At 39.4% G+C, this 24,532-nt stretch overlaps 1 protein-coding gene across 3 annotated transcripts in view; it reads right to left on the bottom strand.

Moving 5' to 3' along the window:
- Positions 1 to 170: 170 nt before the first annotated feature.
- Positions 171 to 24,532, bottom strand: part of LOC113010691 (rho GTPase-activating protein 29-like) — a 30,093-nt gene continuing 5,731 nt past the window's right edge. The window contains exons 3-22 of one of the 3 annotated variants that reach the window (XM_026149880.2): positions 17,220 to 17,363; positions 13,100 to 13,199; positions 12,712 to 12,784; positions 12,400 to 12,460; positions 11,652 to 11,801; positions 10,987 to 11,051; positions 10,768 to 10,878; positions 10,495 to 10,575; positions 9,988 to 10,155; positions 9,716 to 9,853; positions 7,852 to 8,039; positions 6,348 to 6,514; positions 5,710 to 5,844; positions 5,249 to 5,347; positions 4,482 to 4,645; positions 4,166 to 4,354; positions 3,841 to 3,978; positions 3,346 to 3,581; positions 2,491 to 2,791; positions 171 to 2,139 (exon numbers count right to left, since the gene is read on the bottom strand). In XM_026149880.2, the coding sequence (XP_026005665.1) occupies positions 880 to 2,139; positions 2,491 to 2,791; positions 3,346 to 3,581; positions 3,841 to 3,978; positions 4,166 to 4,354; positions 4,482 to 4,645; positions 5,249 to 5,347; positions 5,710 to 5,844; positions 6,348 to 6,514; positions 7,852 to 8,039; positions 9,716 to 9,853; positions 9,988 to 10,155; positions 10,495 to 10,575; positions 10,768 to 10,878; positions 10,987 to 11,051; positions 11,652 to 11,801; positions 12,400 to 12,460; positions 12,712 to 12,784; positions 13,100 to 13,199; positions 17,220 to 17,363 (3,968 nt within the window). In that variant the 3' untranslated portion in view covers positions 171 to 879. Of the gene's footprint in view, positions 2,140 to 2,490; positions 2,792 to 3,345; positions 3,582 to 3,840; positions 3,979 to 4,165; positions 4,355 to 4,481; positions 4,646 to 5,248; positions 5,348 to 5,709; positions 5,845 to 6,347; positions 6,515 to 7,851; positions 8,040 to 9,715; positions 9,854 to 9,987; positions 10,156 to 10,494; positions 10,576 to 10,767; positions 10,879 to 10,986; positions 11,052 to 11,651; positions 11,802 to 12,399; positions 12,461 to 12,711; positions 12,785 to 13,099; positions 13,200 to 13,662; positions 13,897 to 14,111; positions 14,711 to 17,219; positions 17,364 to 24,532 lie in introns of those variants that run through there. The other 2 variants (XM_026149881.2, XM_026149882.2) reach the window with 2 other exon arrangements.

The following is a 24,532-nucleotide window of genomic DNA, read 5'->3' as shown; positions in this document are numbered from 1 at the left end:
GTGAGTACCCTTATAAGTAAGAGGGAAAACTGAAACAGACACACACCAAATAAATATAGCATAAAGCAATAAATTTAAAACAACCTTTCAAATATAACCTTGATTCTCCAGGGCGCTGAACAGAAATCTACAAACAAAACAACAACAACAAAACTCAATCTCAAACAGAGTCATTTCAAATGTTTAATTTGCAGCAGGAACTGTTGCGTGTCATTCGTCTTCCGTATAGTCACAAAAATGTGAATAAACACAACCTTTGTGACAGACATGGAATATGCATCAATGAATATAAAAATGTACAAAGATACAAATGATTTACATGCTGAGAAAAGATGTACCAATCACAGGCTATGAACACATTAAAAGATGTAAATGTTGACTTCTTTATCAGTAAGAACCCTCATGCTTGAAGTACTTACATCTATACCTAGTGGAATAAGAGTTAAACTAATTTTTGAAAATGAAAGGAACCCCAGAATCTGAACCTGGATTATTAAGTGCAGTGTGTAAAATATATTTCTGTATAAATCAAATATTCAAGAAGAAATGTGATAGGCTTAAAGTTCGTTTCAGACAGAAATTGATTTGTTGCCAGTTTTCTTTGTCATACATTTAATCAATTTATTTATTTAAAAATGTGGCAATAAACGATTGTGTTGGCATCGACATTTTGAGCGCTTAAACCAGCTGCTGTTGACTTAGACATATGAAAGAATATATTAGCACTTTTATAACACTTTTATGGTTTATTTTCACAGGTCGACATTTCCTTCCATGCTCAGCTTGATGATAAAAATCTTTTCCCCAGCATTCACTGTGATAAAGTAATATTTACAGATATCATATGAGTTTTTTTGTTTGTTTCTCCTTTTTTTGGTGTCAGACAAAATGAGCCTCTCTGTGTTCGAGCTCCTGCAGCCGCCGGGGTCGCAGTCTTTGGTAAACAGGTTTATTCTCACTAGGGCTAAGGTCGTCAGGGCTGCTAGGGGGAGGAGACTGAGGGGGTGACATGGGAGCAGAGGTCGAGACCCCAGAGTCTATGGCACTGTCAGTGGAGTCCTGAGTCTGGAGTGGCGTCTGTGTGGGGCTTTTAAGGACAGGGGACGGACACGCTGCTTCAACAGGGCTGTTGGGGAAAGACGATGAGGTGGTGGTGGTGGTAGTAGCAGGTGATGTGGTAATGATGGTGATGTTGGTGGTGGGTGACAAAGTAATGGTAGTGGAGATGATGGTGGGGGTGGATGATAAGCTGGTGGTGGTGGCGGTAGTTAAAGTAGTATTCCAGTTTGGGAGTGTTGTAGCACGGCCGTTGTTGGAAACAGGGGGCTTGTAGAAAGTTCCAGAAGGAGGGTGCAGAGTCCTCGGTGCCCTGAGTGTTAGTGGAAGGTTTGGTGAGCTGCTAGACTCGCGGAGTGAACTCTGAGTGTCATTTTCCCTTTTGGAGGTCCAAACAGACTTGAGTGACGATGTGTAAAGGTTACTGGAGAATACGGTGCTAACGCTACTCGTCGTTGGAACCACAGACGCAGTTGTTGGGGTTGCAACATTGCTAACAGGTATCGTTGCCTTTACAGGCTGCACTCCAGAACTGGCAGATGGTAGGTTGGCCATTATCATAGCAGTCCTGGGTGTAACATCATAGTGCTTGTACTTCTTGTCCCACGTCCTCCTCTGAGTGTCAATAAAAGGAGTAATGTAGTAGGTACTAACCCTGGATGAGCCACTTTGCCGAGCCCTCTCTGGCTCTGGCATCTCCTGTATAGTTTCAGCAATGGTCTCCCGCTTAACAGAGCCTGAATCAACAACATCGCTGGTGTTTCGATTATTCCTCTCGCCGATTTGAGCTGGTGCGGGCAGGCGTTCCAGTGGCATGCTGACTGGTCGAGACGCTTGTCTGGCGCGCTGGTGGCGCAGCTGTACCTTTGGTGCCATGGTGGTGACAGAGGAGACGATGGTGCTGGGACGACCAAACACTAAGGTTGATCTCTGAACATCTCCTCCACTAGAAGCCTGGACCCCGTTGACTCTGTCCAATGTCGAGACCCCTATTTTGTGTTTTCCTGGTCGGACCTCCTGCACCTCACCCATGATGTGAGATGATGGGATGACAGATGAGTATCTTTTGTAGATTTTGGTGCTCTGAAACGATATAAACAGATTACAATAAACTAAACTGTATCTACATGTAACAAAAACACCTGAAACCTAGAGGAGGGAGAATTTTTTGTTTACTGTTTTGTATAGATGAGTTGTTTTTTTTTTAAAATTGTGCCATAGAGTAATTTCTATTAAAAAAAATAAAAAAAATACTGAATCTTTTTGATTACATTAATATACTGTATTAAAGTTGATTTTATTAACACTGAACTGTTGGGAAAGATCATTTTAAAGGCACATATGGCCTCTTTTCACTTGACTGGTTACACCCTAATCACAGCATAAACAAAATGACTCAAATTTGGTTTTATGATTGCCTTAATCCCTCCTCACCTCTTTGATGTCAGTCAGGGAGGTTGAGTGTCTGCTAAGCTGTCGAATCTTCTCCTGCGGGGTAAGTCTGGGGGAGGCCTGGCCAGCGCTGCTTGTGTCAGAACTAGGTAGGAAAGATGCATCAAAGACTGTCTGAAAGTGTTTCACCAGCTGCTCCACCATCAGTGCCTGGTAGGGGTAATCCACCAGGGAGGACAGAGACACCTCTGCATCTGTATGCTGTGGCTTCACCAGTGTGGGGCCAAAGATGATGCCAAGGTTGCTCGCAGTCATCTTGTTCTCTTCGGCCTGTTCTGAGACTCTGTGGGAGTCAAAGAGTGATAACAGTTTTCATTTGAAAAAGACATCTTTCTAGGTATGGTTCAAGTATTGCTGTATCTGTTTAATGAAACACAACAAAATGAAACATAAAGTGACATTCTGTAGAGCAGCATCGGTCCCTTTATTGATCTGGATAACAAGATGTGATAATAGTTTTCAGCGAATCACCTTTGACACTGAGAATCTGAAACAACTACCAAAACCTCAACAATCATCTACATGCCAATTGCATGTTTCTGTCATGCCGTGGTCTAAAAAGTCCTGCAAATCAAGTAAGAACATCAACTAAGTTAAATTAAAGTATATATATATTCTATTTAGAGTTTTATTAATGGTGGTGTAAATTTAAAGTTGCGTGTAATGAGATCGACAGAGAACTAATTTTGTGTTAGTAAGCCTGCTACTTCTGCTATGCTACAGAGAAGTCTCTGCTTCCCTTTCTGTTATGAGGAACTACACATATTATTCTAATTATGAGGAACAGACTGAATTTACACTCTGAAATAACTCGGGGTTTTGGTTTTCAGCCTTTACCTGTGTAGATGTGCGATCAGGTAGCGCAGAGTCCTGTAGTTGGCTGGGGGCAGCTGGCGGAAGAGATCTCTGATCTTAAAAATGACTCTGTTCAGCTGCATACTCGGCCCAGTCTTCTCTCTTGGCTGGTTGTTTTGAGCTTTATTATCAGCCTCTTCCACTATCACCCTCTGGCACTCTTTTGCCAAACCGATGACATCATTGTAGAATCGATAATGGATCAGTGGCTCTGGTAACTGAGTAAAACAACCAAAGTGTTTTGAGTTTCTTGTAGTGGAAAATATCAATATGCTATTAAAGTCATTTTACATGTACCCAAAAAACTAAATCCAAATGAAAGAAGCACAATAAAGTAAGGGTAAAATCTAAATGATCGACTTAACATTAACTTAACAATACTTCAGATCATAACAGCCTTTAAACATAAACAACCTTTAACTTAAGTGGCATGCTAATTCTCAATAACCTCCCAACAAGTAAGAATTTCAGGCCCACCTGTCTAAGATAGAGCTTGAGAACATTGCTGATGTCGTGAGGGGAGAGATCAGACAGCTCAACCAAGTCCTTCCCATTTTCAAACGCCTGACAGAGCTTCTCAACGCGTGATTTGGCACCATTCACACGATAAATGCCCTGTGAGATGTACACAGACCAATGCATTTTTTAATGTAACTCATAATCACAGAAAATACTTGATACATAAGTCAATGGTATTGTATTTAAGGTCACACATGAACTTTTATAGCTTTAAAACTGCAACACAATAAGAGATGAGGTAGTAAAAGTAACCATCCCTGCATCACAGGGAAAAAAGACTTACCTTGATGTTGAGGGCTCGACTCTCAATCTCAGAAGTGCACTTCTTGATTATAAAGGGGATACCATCTGGACTGTTTTTTGCTGCTTGGGCAAAATCAATACCAAACAGTTGTAGCCTGCCTTGTAGCTTTTTATGACCACACTGGATGGCGAGTGTCTCCAAACACTTCTTATGGCAGGCCAAGGAGCACTGTAAAAGACAAATGAAGCGACAGTATAATTAACTTGTGTCTTCCCTGCAGAATTGCAAAATACACTGATCCTTTATAAACACCTAATACACAAGACAATTATCACGATGAGCATATTTACTGTACCTCTTCACATTCAGCTCCATGGAAAACGACCAGACTATCACATTCTCTGCATTTAGACGGGGCTCGAAGTTTTCTTAGCTTATGGGTTTGAGCAGCTTTGGACATCTGAGCATTTCGGAAAGGACCAGGAGAACTGGAGGTCTCTGTCACCATCTCTGCCAGACCTAAAAAACAGAACCGCTGATGAGGAAAGGAACTAACTCGACAAGTGACATCATTCAGAGTTATTATTAGAAGGGAAGCTGGCATTTACTTCAAAGCAAAAAAAAACAAAAACCTAAATTGTAAGAGAATTACACTATCTTCTAGTTAGCATAATTATTTTAAAATCTGCTATTATGGTGGCTTTTTATAGTTAAATGGGCTTTCTAACCATGCACACTGAAAAATAGGTCAAATAGCTCATTGGCTGTTTAATTTCACAGTAAGAACACAATGACTGGATGAGGTCAACACAGATACAGGAAGAGTTAGCTGAAACTATCAGCCAAAACTAACACGACCTCTATCTGTGCAGTGCCACTGAGTATAAAAACATTTGATCTAAGCAAAAACCACCACAGATTTGGACTAGCAGAACACCGCCATGTGTAATACATGATAAAGAATTGTGCAATGGTCGCTAACTATTTCTCCGTCCCTTTCTAGACTTCCTTGTCACAAAAAGGTATACAATGATTACCTTTCTATCCTCCTGAGCAGAAGGGTACACAGAGAGCATACAGTGACAGGAACAAAACACACCCACAATTACAAACATATCTCACCATTGTCTGAGGGGGATGGTGCCTCTCTGTCATCCAGATCGTCAGCAGAAGACATGGTCCCAGTGGAAGGAGTTCTGGGCAAACGGCGCTTAAAGTCGCCTGAACAAATGTGTACCAAAATGCTCAGTTACTATATGAAAATGTAGTTTTACCACACAAGAGCAAAATCAGGGACACTAGATAAAAACATAAGCTATACCATTTACTGCTGAATATTTCACAAGATAAAGTGAACAGATCACAGTAAAAGCCATATCTGTTCATCTTCTCAGATCACTTAGACTGTGTCCAATATGATAAAAGTTTTATTTTACTGTCTCGTATATTCATATTTTTTTAACCAGATCCTCAAATACTCATTTCCCTGCCTAATGTGATCATTTTCAGTTACTACTGGTCAAACACTCACAAGACCTTTATAATGAATTTATGAGACGTTTTAAAATTTAAAGTCCTCTTACCTGGACTGGCAGTGGGGGAGTCCATGGACCTTGACTCACTGCTGCCTCCAGCACTTTCTGAGTCACTGCACATCCCACCCTGGCTCCCCTGACTACTTGAGCCCCATGCTCTCAGTGGGGTCTGGTTTCTTAGAGCTGCAAAAGCACACACAGACCCACAGTCACACACAAACAGAATAACAACAGAAAATAAAGCTACATGGCAACCGCTCGTGAAGCGACATTTGTAGTGTCACTTTTAGTTATTTTCAGAAACAAGCAGTTTACACAGATATTCCAGACTTATGGTGATTAAGCAACACACAACCCAAACTGTTTTGACTCTAGTCAAGAGAACATTTCCATGACTCAGAACACAGGGTAAGTCCCTGAGAGGTTCATATAAAGACATTCAACCTCCAGCAACAGTGCCAATCATTCTTAGCTTGTTTCTAAAATTGTGCAGTTTCTAAAATAGTACATAGCTATGTTGGATAAAGGTTTATTTTAAGACTCCCCTTTATAGCACGAATGTGACACCAAGGGGGAATTTCTGTGAATTTTCTTGTACAGACACAGACAACAACCATTCTTTTTGACCATTATACTTTCAAAGTGCATCAGCAAGTTAAATAAACTTAACATGTGTTTGAATGTACCTTGTATGTCTGTGCTGCTGCTGGACCTGTGCTCACTGATCTTTGCAGGCCGATGTATGGTACTGTCCGTTTCCTCTCCGCTCAACACGTCACAAGAGGTGGTGGATGCCTGTGACAGGTTGCCGTGGGAGGAATGATAGCTGCCCACTGACCTTTTGCTGCCAAATCTGAGAAATAAAGTTGGTATTTAAGGCTTTCAATTAGAACTTTGATTATGACTAATTGTTTTGTTTTGTTTTTAAACCCTATTGCCCTATTCAGCATTATTACATTTCAGTGTGTATCTGTCGCATTTGGACAGGATTGCTGACTCAACCCTTACTTCACCTGGCGCATAGGTTTTTTGCTTTTCTGGCTCAGAATAGAATTCCTTTGATATGTTTTTAATGCATTTAAATACAAGATTTAAGCACACTTTTATCATGCGTATACAGTCTCAGCAATATTTAGTTAGTCCAACAACTGAAAAGAATTAAGAGATCTGGCAGGGCTTTTGTAATTGCACAGCTATAAATACATGTTGATAAAAGTCATACAATTTTTGTGTGTGTGTGCGTTATGTGTAATTATCAAGGCTTTTTTTCAGAAGTAACTTGTGCTCTGGTAAAAACTGAAAGACAACATTAAGGAACAGAAACTGAAATTAGGCCCAGGAGCAGACGGCTACGACACATAATGTCACGTTAAAAATGCCTTTAGAGAAATGGAAGCACAAACGTAGCTAAGTACTAAGTTCACATTCCAGACAGACAGCTATTTTAGTCTGTAGCAACATCTGTAATTTACTAATAATAAGTAATGTACCAGCATCATTAATTGTTCTATTAACTTAGTGTGCATTATTTTCTTTGTAATAATGAGCATTTATCTTATTCAGACAAACTATATAGAGTGTTGGGACTCCTCCAAACCAGAGCCATACTCTCACGCTCGCAATCTTCCCTCCTGCATTCAGCCCGAGCCACAGATATTTCCTGAGGAAGGGCAAGAAATTCAACGCGCATTCTGTCTCTCCTAGTTTCTTTCTCTCGCTCCAACTCTGACTCACTGTTAACCTTTGCTGAAAGAAGAACTGAGAAACTTCCAAAGGGGTGTGAGCGACAGCAAAAGGTACTTTCAAAATCAGCCGTCCAAAAATGAAGCTTCAGCTACAATGACCAAAAAATGCAACACAACTAATACTTGTGAGTCTACTTACAGACAGTCTGTGTCAACTCAATTAAATCCAATGATCACATATTATGGCAACATGTACAACATTCTGCTGAATTATGGCAAATTTTAAACTGCAATAAAGTATCACAAAAAAGTATAACAAGCAGGTCCTTCTTAAAAGTACTTGTACAAAGCTAGGAAGTTTTGATTTTAAAAACATTAGTTTCATGTTATGCATAATCATTTCAAAGCCATTTTTATTATAAGCTTCCCTCTTAGCGGACCAATAAATCATTAAAAAGTTTTTAAAAATTCTAGGATATGAGTTTGCATTCATAGTCCTTCATACCTTGTATTTTCAGAGGAGATGGAGTCGGAGTGAAGATGCTCTTTAGGGAGATTTTTGGACAGGTTACGCACAAACTCTGCATAGCATTCGCCTGGCTCATACAACTTGGCATTCTCACACAGGGCCTGGTAGTGTGCAGGAAGTGACACGGTCTGTGTCTGCTGCATTTGAAACCAGTTCACTGTCACCTGAAACCAAAAAAAACAAAAAGAAATTTAAACTGGATGAGTCAGCAAATGACACATAAAGAAAGAGAGCCAAAACAACTGTAAACAGTTTAAAAAAAAAGCTATCCAAATCTACATGGCACTATGTGAAAAAGTAATTTTGCCTTTTTAAATCATAAATGAATTGTGATTAACCAGAATTTTTGCAAAGCTGAGTTTTTAAAAGCCACACACAGAGCTGATTACTGCCAGACTGCGAAATCCATAAATCACTTATTTAGAACCTGTGTGACAAAAAGAGATCACGCCACAATCTAAAGAAACTTAAATAAGAGATGGTAAACCAAGCCACTGGCATCTATCAGTCTATATCAAATACACAGCCATTTCTAATCATTTGAGACTCAGGTGAACCATAATCCATTATCCACAAACAGAGAAAACTTGGAACTGTGGTGAACTTTCCCAGTGAGTGGCTGGTCAACCATATTACTCGAAGAGTAATCAACAACCCATCCATGAGAGTTTCGATTCTGACCAAAAAGAACATAGAGGCTCGTCTCACATTTGTCCAAAAGCATCTTGATGGTAATCAAGACTTTTGGGAAAATATTAAGTTGAAACAACAACATAAACCAATAGTCAAACATAGTGCTAGTATGGTGGTCTGGGGCTACTTTGCTGCTTCAGGACCTGGACATATTTCCATAACTGATAGAACCTTGAACTGTCTACCAGAAAATCCTGAAGGAGAACGTCCAGCCATCAGTTTGTGTGCTCCAAAACACTGCATCAGGTCCACCTCTGAATGGCTCAAAAAAGCCAAAGTGAAGGATTTGGAGTGGCCTAGCCAAAGACTTAAATTTGATTGAGATGCTTCGGCATGATATTAAACAAGCCATTCATACTCCAAAACCTTCCAATATGTTTGAATTAAAAAAATTCTGCAACAATGAGTGAGCCAAAATTCCTCCAAGACGATGTGAAAGATTCATTGCCAGTTGTCGCAAATGCTATTAGGTTTAGGGAGCAATTAGTTCTTCAAATAGGGCCAAGTAAGTTTGGATAGCAATTTTCTATTAATAAATTTTTTTTAAAAAACTGCATTTTTTATTTAATGAGATGATCTTTGGGTCTAATACTAAAATCTGTTTGATGATCTGAAACATTTAACTGTGACAATTATGCAAACAGACAAATCAGGAAGGGGTCAAATACTTTTTCATGGCACTGTAATGATTACGATCATACTTGGAGAAAACAGCCAAGCACTGACTAAACATATATAGAGCAAGCTTTTACTATTTGAGACCTTTCTGAAATTTGAATTGATTACCCAGTACTGTGGTCACAGTCCATATTTCAACCCTCCTCTAAAATGTATATAAAATAATCTTTTAATTCATAATTCTTTTTAACCCCAAACTAAAGAAGGGCAGTATATAATACAGATATCAGTTATATAGTATTCAAGCTACTTCTATTTTCAGTTATTATGGAGAAACATTGTGAAATGAAATCACACAGAAAGAAACAGAACTCCAGCTTTTGTGAAGGTTTGTCAGTTAAACTGAAAGTGATAACATATTTAAGTTTTACAGTTTCATTTTGTGGTCTACATATAAGATATACGCTTTTTTTAAAACGGTGATTGTACAGTCTGAATTACTCTTTCAGAAATATAAACTGCTTCTCACAGCTTTTAGTGTGAGGTCACACTGGAAGATCATTTCTCGGATCTGAGTCAGGATAGTGCTCTTCGCATTAGCCAGATCCATTTTCCTGCTCCCTGCGTCAGCTATGCAGTTCTCGTACTGGCCCTGGGCCTCCTCCGCCTACCCAAAACAATGGACAGAGAATAGCATAAGGACAGAGAAGAAATGCGCACAGAAAAATTACTGTCCATACCAAATAATGCCACAAAATATTGACACCAGTTACTTTTTCTGTTTTCATTTCTCCCGCCCACCTTTTGTAAAGCCTCCTCTTCTAGCTTTCTCTTCTTCTCCAGCTGTTTGTTCCCAGCATTAGACTGATCCTCCTGAGAGCGACTTGCTGCTGACTGGGCTTTTTGGTATTCCTCCCTCCTCTGGGTCTTCAGTACCCGTGCCTTTCGCAAGGTTGCATCTGCCTCTTGCTGCCAAAGCCACACAGATCAGCCACAAAGACCATGTGATTAAAATGTGGTATATGTGTTCAAAAGTTATCATAAATTTAATCAGATACGTTTGGCGGACGATCAGCTTTGCATTTGAAAAGGCACACCGAAGTTCGTTTGTTGCCATTGTCTAGAAAATTTGACATTTTTCTATAATAGAAACACCACCTCAGTCACTGATGACTAATCTCCTGGCAGGTTGATAACATTGCAACATGCTCTGTGGAAAGCTCACCAGTCTGTAACACTACAGTGGAGCTCTTCTACTTAGCTACGAGTAATTATCAAACAACATCTACACAGTGATTCTGTAAATACCATTTTCTTCTGCTCCCTCTGCCACTGCTCCTTGATTTCTTTCCTCAGCTTATCCAGTTCATTTTTGCGAGCCACAAGAGGCTGAGAAGAAATGAAAGTCAACAATTACACTTCAGTATTACTTGTTAATAAAAACGAGGCAAAGAACACACAATTTATAAACTAATGTACTTTTACAGATTATTTTATGCAATGAAATAACCCAACAGATGTTCTTTGTTAGGGACAAGATAAAGTGGTGAAGGGCCATAATTTACTTCTCGTTACTCTTACCTGCATGAATTTATTGGTCTGAAGAGTCATGGAGGTTTGAATAAGCAGCTGGTTGTACTCCATGTCTTTCTTGAATGCAGAAACGTAGAGGTCACTGAATGGCATGTAGTCCTTCAACAAACAAAAAATATGTATACATGAGTCTTTGGGGTTACTGTATAAGACCTAACAACCAGCCAATATAATCAATATTGCTTTAAAGCGTGGCTACTGAGTTACCTTTTGATTGGCCAGTGTTTTTGCAGACTCAGCCATTTTGACGTAGCTTTTAGCATTCTCAATATCTGAAAAATTGAGAATTAGTTAAGACTGCTTAATAAGAAATGACTCAACAAAAACATATTTACATACAGTTCATAAATAGATAATACTTTATTAAACCTTAAGGAAATTCTGTATGAAGTATTAAAGCCTCTAGAACCCTAGTCAATTTGTAGCCCTCTACTGCCTTACTTTTTGTTAATGTAATTGTCTAATATATAATAAAGAATGGCCTATTGACAATAAGGCGTGGTAGAAATTATTTTTTGAATTACTTAAATGTACAAATAATTTTGAGCAAAACATTAAAATGATTTTAATCATTGAGAAGTCTAAATGGAAAGAGTTTTTCTTCTGAAATCTAGCTTTCCCCTGAGTGTGAGGAAGACAAATAATATTGTAAATATAACAGCAGAAACAGTTTTCCAAAAACTCCTCTAGCTTTGTCCATGGGTCAGTTATATACTTTACTGTTAACTCTATTTATCTGCCTTTTGCAGTGCAGATGGTGTGGACTTATACTGGCAGCATTTTCTTTCTGGAAAAAAAAAATCTAATCTAATGTCCTAAGCCCTGTGCAGTAATCCATTGTTTCCAACCTAATAAACTGTCAGTAGTCTCACCCATGGCTAGCCGTTTTTCCATCCAGGCCAGAAGATCTTTGATGTACTTGGAGCAGGTCTTGGCATAGAGTAGGGCGGACTCAACTCCACTGTCATTCTTCAGCAAGGTCAAGTCAACTTCCTCCTCTCGTGGCTGTGGCACTTCTGAGCCTGTAAAGTCAACAGAAGAGAAATCCACATGTTTAGTAGTATGACTAAAATATCTCAATGCTGGATTGATGGAACTCACTTTTACTATCCAGCAGACGTGTGTGTGTGTGGGAGGTAAATGAAGGGGGAAGGAAAAACAACGAGGTCAGCGGCATTGTCAGTGTAGGTCGATATGAAAGGACTAGGCATCTTTTAAAATAGTCTAAGAGCAGCGTTTTCTTTTTACAACCTTTTCTAGCTACTCGGAATCTGATTCAACACAAATCCCATGTGTTTCCCATCCCACACAGAACTACTCTTTAACAGGCAAGGAATGTCAGATATGTGGACGGAGAGGGAAAAATGAGGATGTAGTATGAAAAGGGCAGCAGAAATAACAGGGGTGGAAGCAGAGGTTTTAAGGCGGGTCTACCTCAGGCACTCAAGAGTCCAAACACTAAATCACTCTGCTAACACACAAACTGACACTTCAGGCTGCTCTGACAGCAACAATTAAATGCTTGGTAAGGAAGCCATTAATAGCTCTTACATATCAGGGTGATGTTTTATTTTATATTCATTGCGCAGAGATAAATGATGAAACGTGAACAACACTTACCCACAAGCTCCCTTTTCTCTGAAACATATCCCTCGGGATCCACAGAGAGGTTGTCAGAAGACTGTGAAAAAGACATTTCAGATTATAAGGAGGGAACAGCAGACATACAATCAAAGTCAGACATCAGAGGCAGCTGGGATTTCAACAACCCAATTAAATACAGAAAGCAAGTCTTTGAGGCTTTTTTACTTGGGGGCGGGGTAAAATTGCTGCTTTAAGTGCACCCCTTTGAAAACTGTCACCGTCAAAACAAAGCTTTAGAAAAGATATATGGAAACTGTGCAAGCTGGGAAAAGGAAGATAGTGTCTCACCCTGCTTCTGTTTTTCTGGGCGATCCCCAACCCTGGGCTGCTGTCCACATCTCCCATAAGGAAGTCAGAAACTCTAAAGGTATATATAATTGTGTACATATATACATATATGTCAGAATCCAGTTTAAAAGAGAAGCATGTAAACGCCTGTGGTCAAAAATGCAATCTATTCAATAACAAAGCAACTCGGACAGATAGTATTTACACCAAAAACACAGAACAAAGCCCAAACCTGCTATTCAAAACACATGACAGAGACAATTATAGCTTCACAAGACCAATAAGTTGCTGTCTTGAGCTCTAAAGTCAGCCCAACTTTCCTGACAACAACACAAAAAGTAATAAAATCCAGTATTGGTTAAAAAAAGTAAACAAGCATTGTACTCACACATTGCCGAATGTGAATGCCAAAGTGTCAATGGATGTGTGTATCTCGGCAAATATAACTTTTTTATTCTCTGGGTTCACGGTTGTGGAGAAGTTAACAGCTGTGGAGAGTGACATACAGGAACTCTGGTCAAACAAAATGGAATTACAAACCAGCTTTTGTATACACAATCAATCAACAATAGCACTGATACAACTGAATCTGTATGTGGCTAGATGACAAGTTCATAGCCTCCAAAGCAAAAAACAAATGCCAAACAGATCAAATGAGTGACCTGTGAAAAAATTCTAAAATTAGTATTAAAAAAGCAACAATGGCAAGCACATTTGTTCTTGTTTTACCCGTGTAAGCCTCTAAGATCATAGTTAGGCTTTTGCAGGAAGTGTTTACGCCTCTATAAGTTTAAGTGGCTTCAAGTAAGTGCTGACATACTTGAGGATGTATAAAAAGTCAGTAACACAAGGTCAAGAGGTTTAATAGAAATGTTACAAGAACAGCTTAAAAACCGTGTTAAGAGTAGAAGCAGCCAAACGCAATGACGTGCAGCCTGCATATCTCCCTACCCAATCAAAATGTCTTCCTGGAGCAGGTTCAAAAGTCTTCAGAGGTTGATATTCAAAGAATTTACAAAAACAATTAAAGAAATTCTTCCTCCATTTAAAGGTGTTAATATCCCTGGGGCCATCTTCCAACGCTGATCATTCACAAAAAATAATCAAACTACACACATGCACACAATCTCATTCCTTCCTTTGTGATCTGGTAACAGCAAAATGTCCTTTGACTCTAGAAATCCATCCAAGACTGAAAAATCTTCGATAAAATGTACACAGAACTTTCTTTCTCATAAAACACTTAACTCAGCAAGAACACGCTTGCAGAAAATAATCAGGACAGCTAAAGGCACAGTCAGTGAAATCTGACTGAGCTGAGTACTTCCTGTCTGCCCCACAACAGGAAACACTCACACAGCTTGAGTTCTATGACATGTAGCGATATATTCAACACTTACCTTTTCTCCTTGCCGCCTCAGTTGTCTAGCAACTGGGACCAAAAATCTCTAAACAGATCTCGTTTCGAGAACACTTTCTATATTTTGTGCTTTCATTTTCTCATCGTGAGTAATCTCCATCCATGCCAGTTGTAAAAGCATAAACTATTAAGTCCCAGCTTATAAAGAAGCACAGAAAAGTCACGGCATCCTGGCTTGAAGAGGCAACCCCACTTTCCAGGGAGACACTCGAGGACACCAAAAAGAGAGGAGGTGTGGTGCGAACCTCCCTGCCGTGCACCTCACTGGCCCTGAATGCTAGCGTACAACTCAGCGCGGAGTTCTTCCTCAGGACATCCTGTGGGTCCTTTAACAATGATTCCAGAGCTCAGCCCCCCTTGTCATGACTGAAATATGGAAACTGCATCATTCAAGTGCAGGACCCATTGTTTTCTCATGGTTTAGCTGTAAGTAGGAACATTAGCTCAGGAAAAAGTATGCTAAAGCTGGTGTATCATTCTGACTTTAGATGTCTCAATGTTTCTATTGGAAGCACATCACCAACGTTACTTGGCTCTATTACTAGGTAAAACTAAAACAACAACTGTGTTTAAATCCCCCAAAAAACCCAGAATCCATTATCAGTAAAAAACACATTTTCCTAAAATCAATTTAATCATTCTACAATAAGGAGCACAGGGACATAAGATCGCCTTTGTCACGAACACACAACACTGACTCCTTTAGACAAACACACTCTTTCAGCTGTAAGCATATTTATAGACAAAGGGGAGCAGAAAGCGAGGAAAGAATTTCAATAAGCTGAGGAAGTCAACACTTTTATTGCAATGCCCTGCAGTTTTCAGTAGTGGGAGGGGAAAAGGAACACATAGACGAAATGTGACCAGGAAAGAACGCTTGACTTGGTTTGTTCTGAGCCAATGAAAGTCTGTGAAAAAGATTTTTATCTTTGTGACGACACACAAAGACACAGGCTAAAAGTTGAACTGGAGCACAACATGTTTCTGACATTGTCAAGTTTTCGACACAGCGTCAAATTAAGAAAAACAACAGTAAGAGCATGAGCAGATCATATCACACATGAAACAGGTTAGACAACCATGTGTTTGAAGAAGAAAGGAGGAATTTTTTTTCCCAGTGAATTTTGGCAGCTGTCCCAGTGCTCCAGGTGCCATGACCAAGCTTCAAAGAGGAACATGGGCGAAGAGATGACACGGTCTGAAGACAGTGAGGCACACAAGGCCTGTTATCATCCAGACCTTTGACTCTTCATCTGATGTCTAACTGATTCATCCCTCTTTCAACCTCTCCTTTTCGATCCTCTGGCTAGCAGCCTGTGTCAGTATTGTGTTACCTACTGGCCATTAGGGACAGTTCATCCAGGGAGAGTGTTGACATAAGGCACCCCCTTGTGGACAGGCAAACTCCAAACTCAACTACATATGAACGCACTGGCTTTAATGCAACACTCTATAGCAGAGCTTTACACATAAGGATCAACACCACACTGCCATGTACAGAATGACACAAGCCTGACATCAGACAGAAGTGTTGATTTTATTTTCATTTTCAATCTTACACTACATGCCCTGGTTTCCACGTGTCAGCATGCTGGTTTTGCCAGGGTTTTCAGAGAGAAGTGGAGCAATGTAGTTCCCCATGGGCCTCCATCTCTTGTTAAGCAGCCAAAGCAGGTGGGTCAACAATAAATAATTAAATAAATAAGTGGACCATTGCAATTTAAAAAATAACTCTGTCACAGCACGTAGCTTTTAAACCACATTAATCTCAGCAGTGGCATTAACTGGAGAACTGTTAGTCCAACCACAACTAAGCAATGCCTTTTCTAAAGAAAGAAACTGTTGTCTCCAAGTACCAAATGACTCAATGAACTTGGTTAAGGTCTTGATTCATGCGTACTCTTGTCCAGTTTTAGTTTTACTGAATACTTAAAAATAGTTAAGGTTTTTAAAATTCAAAAATTCATCCATTCTCTTCCGCTTGTCTTCATCAGGGTTGTGGGAAAAGTGGATCCAATCCCAGCTACCATAGGGAGAGCCAGGACGTGAAAAATATTTTGAGAAATATTTTTCTAATTAGGGATCCACCCAACTTAGCTCATATCAGGGTATGGATATGAATTTCACACTAGTGCTTACTTTCTCTTCACTTCAGTTCTACTTCATCTTTCTTTTAGAAAATTTCTGATATTTAAAATATAGCTATAGCTTTTAGAATATATAACTGACAGCACATATTCTAAAATTTAAAATTACATCAACGAAGTCATTTAATGTTTTAATCAATCTGATATGTATAATTTACTCTCTAACTGAGATAAAAGAAAAAAAATAGATTTTTTGCAGCTATTCAGAATCTTTGTGCTGCATAAATATGTCTAAACTAAGCTGGTGTAATTCTTTGTCCTTATGACTCATGCCATCAGTAAAGATCAGTCTTCACAGTGCCTATAATTTCTTTGGCTAATCTGTCTATTTTGTTTCCCTTTTGTATTCTCATCATTGTCAAAGCAACACTCAGGCTACAAACAGGCATTCTTGAGTGTTTTTAAGGATTAGGTCACAACACAAATATTGAGATAAGCCAGGTGACCTGTCAGACATCCAGACACCTTACAACACAGGTAAAAACAAAGAACAAATGCGACTGTAAAGATCGACAATCAGTTCTGTTGAAGGCTTCCACATTAGCTGAAATATGTATATATCTATCTTGAGTTCAAATCAAGAGAAGAACTACACTTGCAGTGGATCTCAATTCCAGCAGATTAACCTCTCAGTTGAGCTTCCCTTTGTTTGTGTTCATTTGTGAGACAGGAAATGGATCTGTTGCTTAAGGAATAACAACTTCTTACAGTGTGAGCTTTTAGCAACATTTCTCCAAGCCGACCCTAACCAAACAGAGATCAGTGTAATATTCCAGCACCGTATTTGCCACACCGATCTGAGAGACTGACGTAGACCCATATGCTGACATCAGTGTTATAATCGTGAGATTCCACGCATCTATATTTGACCATCATCTGGGTGCCAGTGTGCAAGTTCAACTGTGTGTCTCATCCATGCATACTAGCGAGAAACTACTCACCTTTGACCTTAGCAATAACTGTGCCAGCTGCTCCCAGAATGTCAGAAGAGTTGAGCGTCTGGTGTTTGCCAATGACAATTTTGAGGATGCGAACTAATTCCGCCAAACGTTGCTGCACCACCTCCTGAAGACCTTCCAAATTCTCTGAGGGAAAAAAAAGGAGAACACATGAAAGTATTGAGAACATAACAAGACGAATCACACATTTTCATCTATTAGTCAAAATGAGCACCATTACACTGCATTTTAAAGTTAGTTATGTCACGTTAATTCTTGGCATTCCTTTGTCAGTGTCACAAACAATACTTCACAAATATTTTTAAAATGTTTTTGGAAACTATGAAGAGTCCGTCATGTTCTGAAAAACTGCATAAAAACCCAAAAGCTACATCTTAGACTCTACAGGCCTCAGTTAGCATATTAAATTCATCACAGCACAATTAGAAAAAGACTGAACAAGTATGACCTGTTTGGAAGAGTTGACAGGCGGAAGCCTCTTCACTCTAAAAAGAATATGGCAGCACCGCTCACGAATGCAAAGTTGCATCTGAACAAAACCACAAGCTTTCTGGAACGATTTCCTTTGGACAGATGAGACCATACCGCAATGTTCAGCAGAAACCAACCACAGCATATCAACACAAACGCCCCATACTAACTGTCAAGCATGGTAGTGGAGGGGCTTGTTTTGCAAGCACTGATCTGACCATGAACTCCTCTATGTACAAAGTAGTGTTGCTATGATGCCATTTTCAATACTATAGGGAAAATTTTAATGAAAAAATAAAAAGAAGCTTTTAAAGAAGCTTTTAAAAGAAAAATAAAGATTACAATACTGGTGTAATTTTTTTTTCCTGATCAATAGATTTAGTAAGATAGAAATCAAGGAGAAGGAATGAAAGCAGAAGCAAGGATTAAATGGAGGAATCCGAAGAAGGAAGAATGTTTTCCAGAGTCCAGGGAAGAAGTTGATACAGGCTCTGTGTGGTAGGGAGGAGTTACCAGATGACTGGGAAAGGACCGCTGAAATGGTGAGGGAAACGACCACAAAGGTATCTTGTGTATCCTCTGGATTTCTTAAGGAAAGACAGAAAACTGGGTGGTGGAATGTGGAAGGGAAGGAAAATATTCAAAGGAATGCAAAGAAATAGTGTGAAAGTCAAGTTTATGGCAAAAGCAGACAGGAGTACTGGGAGCCTAGGTGTGGCAAAGCAAAAGGCTTATAGCGAATTATATGTAAAGCTGGACACGGAAGGAGAAAATGACTTTTATCAATTAGTGAGGCAGAGAGACTGAAACGCAGAGCTGGATTAATAGATAGAATAGATAGATGATTAATAGAGAGATGGAAATTTACTGACAAGTGAAGAATGTGTTCAGAAGATTTGAAGAAGTCAAGGATGATGAAAATGAAAGAAAGAGGGACAGTTAGTCAATCAGGAGGCGCAGAGGATTAGCAAGGAGGAAGTAAAGGTAGCTATGAAGACGATGAAAAGTGGAAAACTGGTTGGCCCAGATAACATGCCTGTGGAGTTATGCAGATGAGTAGGAGAGAAGTGATTATTGAGCAGCAGTATACTGTAGCTTCATGCTGAGAAACAGCAATACAAATGTGATGTATTTGTTCTGCAAATATGGGTTGTGTTGTTGTTCATCTGATGTTGTATTTATTGAGGGTGATAAGGACTAGATTTTTTTTATTATGTCCTGACGTATAAAACCTTAGAAGGTGTGCTTTCTTTTTCACATAACTGTACGTTGTGTAACTTTTTTTTTTAATCAGTGTCTATAGCTGTGTCTCTACCAGTTTAAAGGTGGAAAACAGAAGCTTGTGGTTGTGACAGCAATGATCTCGGTTGCATGAAACTGCTGTGATGCAAGCTGTTTTCTGCTTCCTCCAGGCAGAGTGACAACACGTACAACGGAAGAGGTGTATGTTGTAAACAGGTTAATCTGTCTCAGTCACAACTTTAATATTCATATACATGGAGAGATGATGAATCCTGAAATGATGACGTGTTTTTTGTGTGTTTTTGTAGTCAGAAGTGAGCCAAAAATCCATCTATAGTTTCTGTCATTATTTCAGTCCTGATGGACAGGTAAATCTAATATTTATTATTAGTTATTAGTTATTAGGAATGGTTAGTGCAACAGTACTGGGAAGGACTTTGTGCTCCATACAATCTGTAAAATGAATACAAGTCATAGGGCTCTTTCTGTGGACAAGGATGTAGAAATGAAATTTCTACACAGTGTTAGCAACATAGAATGTTTTGTTTAAGGGGGATTCTGCAAGATATTTTGAATGCCAGTAAAGTTACCCAAGATGACGACATGAAAAAAAATGTGCAAAATGCAATCTGATTACTCCTGTACTTTCTTTTCTTTATGTTATCACACTGCATCAGTGTATCACTGCTATGAAAGGTATCTCTTTCCTGTAAAACCACGCAAAGCCGAAGAACAGTTTTGCGTATCTAACCAAGAATTTTTCTACCCGCAGATTGTCTTCTTTCTAATTCCATAGCTGCTCTGATTTTTTTCATTTCTACATCATTCCAAGTGGTCGTAGACAGGGTTTTAACAGACAGCTGAGCACTTTGGGAAAAATAGAAGTCAGCATGAAAAACAATAAATCATGTGACACAAAGAACCTATGCACACAACACAGCAACTACAGGAGAGGAGTCCTGCTCTGATCCAACCTAATCACCAGAAGCCCTGTAAGCTTCACCACACAATAGGTGAATTCATCTTTAACTCACTGTTTTGGAAGAAGCAGGGGCACCGACTGAGAAAAGAAACTCATCTGTTCTTCATCAAAGCTACACTAGCAGTCAGGAGGGTGAGGCGAGACAAAATTTATTGGAAATTTAAAAGGAATTAGAGAGGGAGTGAAAAAGAAAGTCTGGGAGTGGTTTTGTTGCACTTCCTACTCTTTTTTAAACACACACACACACACACACCAATCCAACTGGCTGGTGTAAAAAATGTAAAAAGGACCATTTGAAATTTCGACATCTCACCATCTGTGACATTTAACTAATGACTAGAAAAACAGACACTGAATTTAATTAAAAGAAATTCAAAGAGACTAAGGAAGAAGAATGGCAAGGTTAGGTTAGTAACAACAAGACCTGTTTTTTTATCATTCACAAAATATAAATGGCTTAACAACATGGTCCATCTTGCCCCTCATACCCTGTCCAAAGGTTCCACCCAAGGATTAACAAAAAGGTGTCCATTACAGCAGGTGGTTCACTTGGTCATTTCCCCCAAGGTGCAAGGCCCTGACCTTGCAACACAGACTTTGAAGTCCACCTATTGAAGATAGGTCTTCATTAAGCACCCTTTCCTTCCTTTTAACCACCCCCAAACCCCCAACCCCCTTCAGGGACTGAGTGGCTAGCTCACTGGCTTTTGAAGATTTTCTTATCAAAGGCATGTGTGAGTCATATATTAGCATATAAGAGCCAGTCCTAATGAGATGCACACCTGAGAATTGTTTTACTTAGCATGACACTAGTGGAGCATGACTGAAGGTTCTGTTACAGTATCACAGCAGTAGTGTAGATGAGAATCACCCATTTCCTTTTCCTCTGAAAAGAAAAGAATTTAATTAGACTAATCTATTCTTCAGACCACTATAGGGGGCAGAAATTGTGAGGAAATAACAATAGCCATGATGTTGTGGCAGCAAGGACAAATGTCCTGAGCCAATCTACAAGATGATACTTGAAGCCAAAAAAGGCATTTTTTCATCCTTTGTTTACTGCTGCACTGCCTGCTGTCAGACATGTGGCACTGTGCAGAGCTAAAACATTACACTGGAATGGCACAAATGTATAAATAGCAGCCAGCAATCTCAATTAATGATAAACATATTGCCAGCGAGCATGAACAAATAAAGACAGCATCTACACTGATGAGAGAAGAGTTTCATGAATCCACTGAAACAACATTTTGCACCACACCTGCGAAACCTGCTGGATTGTTTTGCTGGAATATAAATAGGCAAGCAAAAACAGTTTCCACATTTCAGTCAAGGGTTTGTGAAAAAAAAATCTGCATATAAAAATATCAGACATTATACTATTCCATCTGTGCAAAAATACTTAAACTATTTTCTGACCAAGCTACACATACTTTTCCTTTTTTCTGCCAGTATAGTCTGGGCCCAGAGAGGTTACTTAAATTGCAGCTAATTTCCAAAAAGACTTTTCAACGTTAGGAACATGAATAAAGCTGCCAAAGCAAGGTCAGTGTTTACCATTGTTGCTTCTTTTTTTATTTTTTTAAATTGTATAAGAGTATCTTTGCTTACTGCAGCATGAGACAAGTCAGAAAGCTGGTTAGCAAAAAAAAGCAGTGGATGAGTGGCTTTGTCACAACAATGGCATCAAAAAGCTTACTGGAAATTCGCTGGTGATTGTGGGGGCCACTCCATTGTTCTGGTAGAGATGACAGGGTTGAGGCATACAGCCAGGCCACATTGTTTAAAGGAAGACCCCCTACCTACCTCAGTGATTCTCAAACCTCCCCTGTCTTTCTTTACAGTGGTGGGATGAGCTGGTGTTGTCCCAACCACACTTAAGGCTTAGTCTACTTCATTTACTTCCTACAAGATCAAGATCTCATTCTCTTTTAGGAAAATATATTTAAACAGAGGAAAATGCAGATACATATGCATAATTAAGACTGCAACCATGAAATAGCTGGTACTGTTGCTTTTAAAATGTCATAAACTGCTAATAAATTAATTAAGCTCTATAACATCATGGCATATTGGGTAGACATGCTTCTAGAATTAGTTCTAAATGTATTGGCCATTTGGATGGTTAAATAATATTCAAACGAACTTGAAACAAATAAAAAGCCAAACCAATAGCTGTTATTGTTTCTTAGTAAAGATAAAGATTTTCCTCAGTGTCCATTATGCTGTGAAAACAAGACCATACTATTGGACTTAATCTGAAAGTCCTTTAACATCTGCAGCCTTTTTTCATCTAATAGATTCTAAATAACATGGTTGAAAAATGCAATGGGTGTAGAGTGAAAAGTGGTAAAGGAATTAATCTAAAACTAGTGACCAGGAAAAGAAGGGCAATAAAAAGTTCTCAAACCACTCATTCAGAATAATCCGCTTCTCTGCTGTCAAATCTCTATGCAGTGTGTTGCAAACACCCACATATATAATGCCATTATATTCCTAAATACTCAAAACATGTGCTCCGGAGTACAATGTCTAAGCAGGTCTGTGGTGACTTGACTTTAACGTCATACAGCAGCTCAAACGTTGGGCCTTTAAATTAATGTTGCCTCGCAGATTATTGTGTGTGTGTGTGTGTGCGTGTGTGTGTCTGTGCATGCGTGCATGTGTGTGTGTTTGGGAGGTGGGTACCCATTGTGTCTAATAAAGCTCATTGTGAGTGTAGTGGTTGCAGAGACCAATCTAATCCAAATCTTCAGGTGGCCTGACAGAGGTTACAGCCTCTGCTCCCCCCACTGATAACAACAAGCTTTCAACTGGCCTGTCTGGACACGCGATCTGCTCGACATGAAACAAGCCTCAGGATCTCTGGTGGCACAGCGCTGCTTTGGGAAACAGCTGCAGGGCTTTACCAAGACCTTTCGTTCTTTTCTTCAAGAAGGAAAGGTGACACGTTCACACCGCACTGCAGCGGATGATTTTCAGATTTAGTTTCAGATGTATATCTGTGTGCCACATACCAGGTTGATGACACACTGTTCTGATTGGTGAATCAGCCATCAACCCAAATACTCCCCCTCCAACGGCCACTTGTTTGTTTCCGTGTTTCCCACAGATAGAAATAAATAAGCCAAGCAGAGATTATACACAGATGTCTTCAACAGCAAACTGTTAAGCCAGAAAACATCACTGTATCATACTCTGCTGGTATTACTGAGCTGCCTGCAACTTGATATGGAATAGGTGGAATTGTTTTGTCAGGATCCCGTCTCTAAACACTAATTTCCCCTTCTGCCTAAACAAACACAGCATTGCTGGGTGCTGCTCTTTCTTTCCCATGCCTTGTTTGGAGACAAAGTGAGCCCCAGACTTAACAAAGACAGTAAACAGTGGGCAGCCCATAAACATCTACCTGCTCTCGGACTAATAGTGAACTACACTGAGTAAGGTCTGGGCATCACTTCATTACATGTATTCTTGAATTTCTCTGATTAGAGACTTGAATTATTCTTATTATTCTTATTCTTATTATTATTATCATTATTATTATTATTGTTAATTTTTGTTATTTGCACCCTTATTCATGTTTATAAAACTCTAAGGAAAATGCCAAGCATAATTTCTAAGAGCATAAAGTGACATTTTCGAACTGTCCAAAATCCATGATGATGATTTTTAGAGAAGTGCAGCAAATGCTTGAATTTGAAATATTTATTTATTCATTTATTTATTGTCTGAAGAATGATTCAAGCCAGTTAATGAACTAATAGTGTCATCTTCAAGGCTATTGTTATGATCACAAGAACGATGAATGCCTGGCACTGTTACAGAGGTTTGTGGCACAGGTATGTGATGACCTCACCTAGAGAACTTGGTAGTACAGAAGTGAGAATTAATCTCCACCTACTTGGCTAAATAACACTGTTTGATAAATGTTTGTAGAAACTGTTGTCTTGGGCAAGAGAAATGACTGATGCTTTTAGACATGTAAAACGAATAGACTAAGAACTTGTGGGGACATGCACAAAGTTTTTGTTGTCTTCCTAAAGTCAGAGCTGGGGAAAAACAACATACAGTAGATGGTTTTGTTCCTCTACAAAAAACAAAACAAAAAAAACCCTTTATAGTTTGGCCTTGGCTCATTCACTGCTGCAAGCCTGTCTCCTGTCCCACAGCTGTAAATTTCAAGAGTCTGACCCAATCAGCAGCAGTAACATCCCCTGCTAGCAGGAGCTCCAGTGCCCAATCTAGCACTCTCCATGACCACTGTCCTACACAAACATCCACAGCCCATAACCATAAATCCCACCCCAGGAAACACACCCCAACCACAAGCTTGCACAAAAACATCCTTCAGCATCACAGGGGAAAGTTACTGCCCAACAATTCTAGCCTTTCTTTCTACTAAGAGCAGCAGGCCATTAAACCATTATGTGGTAGATTTCAGCTTTTCTCTCAATTGAAGGCGCCACCTGCAAGTGGCCACTTCAGTTGGCACAGGAGCACTTACGTGTGTGTGTGTGTGTGTGTATGAGTGAGGGAAAAAGGATATTTGTGGAAGCTATTGCTGTTTTTTTCCCCCACAGTGGCTTTATAATCACTA

Source organism: Astatotilapia calliptera, chromosome 18 (assembly GCF_964374335.1).
Source record: "Astatotilapia calliptera chromosome 18, fAstCal68.1, whole genome shotgun sequence".
NCBI classification, from domain to species: Eukaryota; Metazoa; Chordata; class Actinopteri; order Cichliformes; family Cichlidae; genus Astatotilapia; species Astatotilapia calliptera.
Note: the sequence above shows the minus strand (reverse complement) of the source record. Positions and strands in the feature narration are given on the sequence as shown.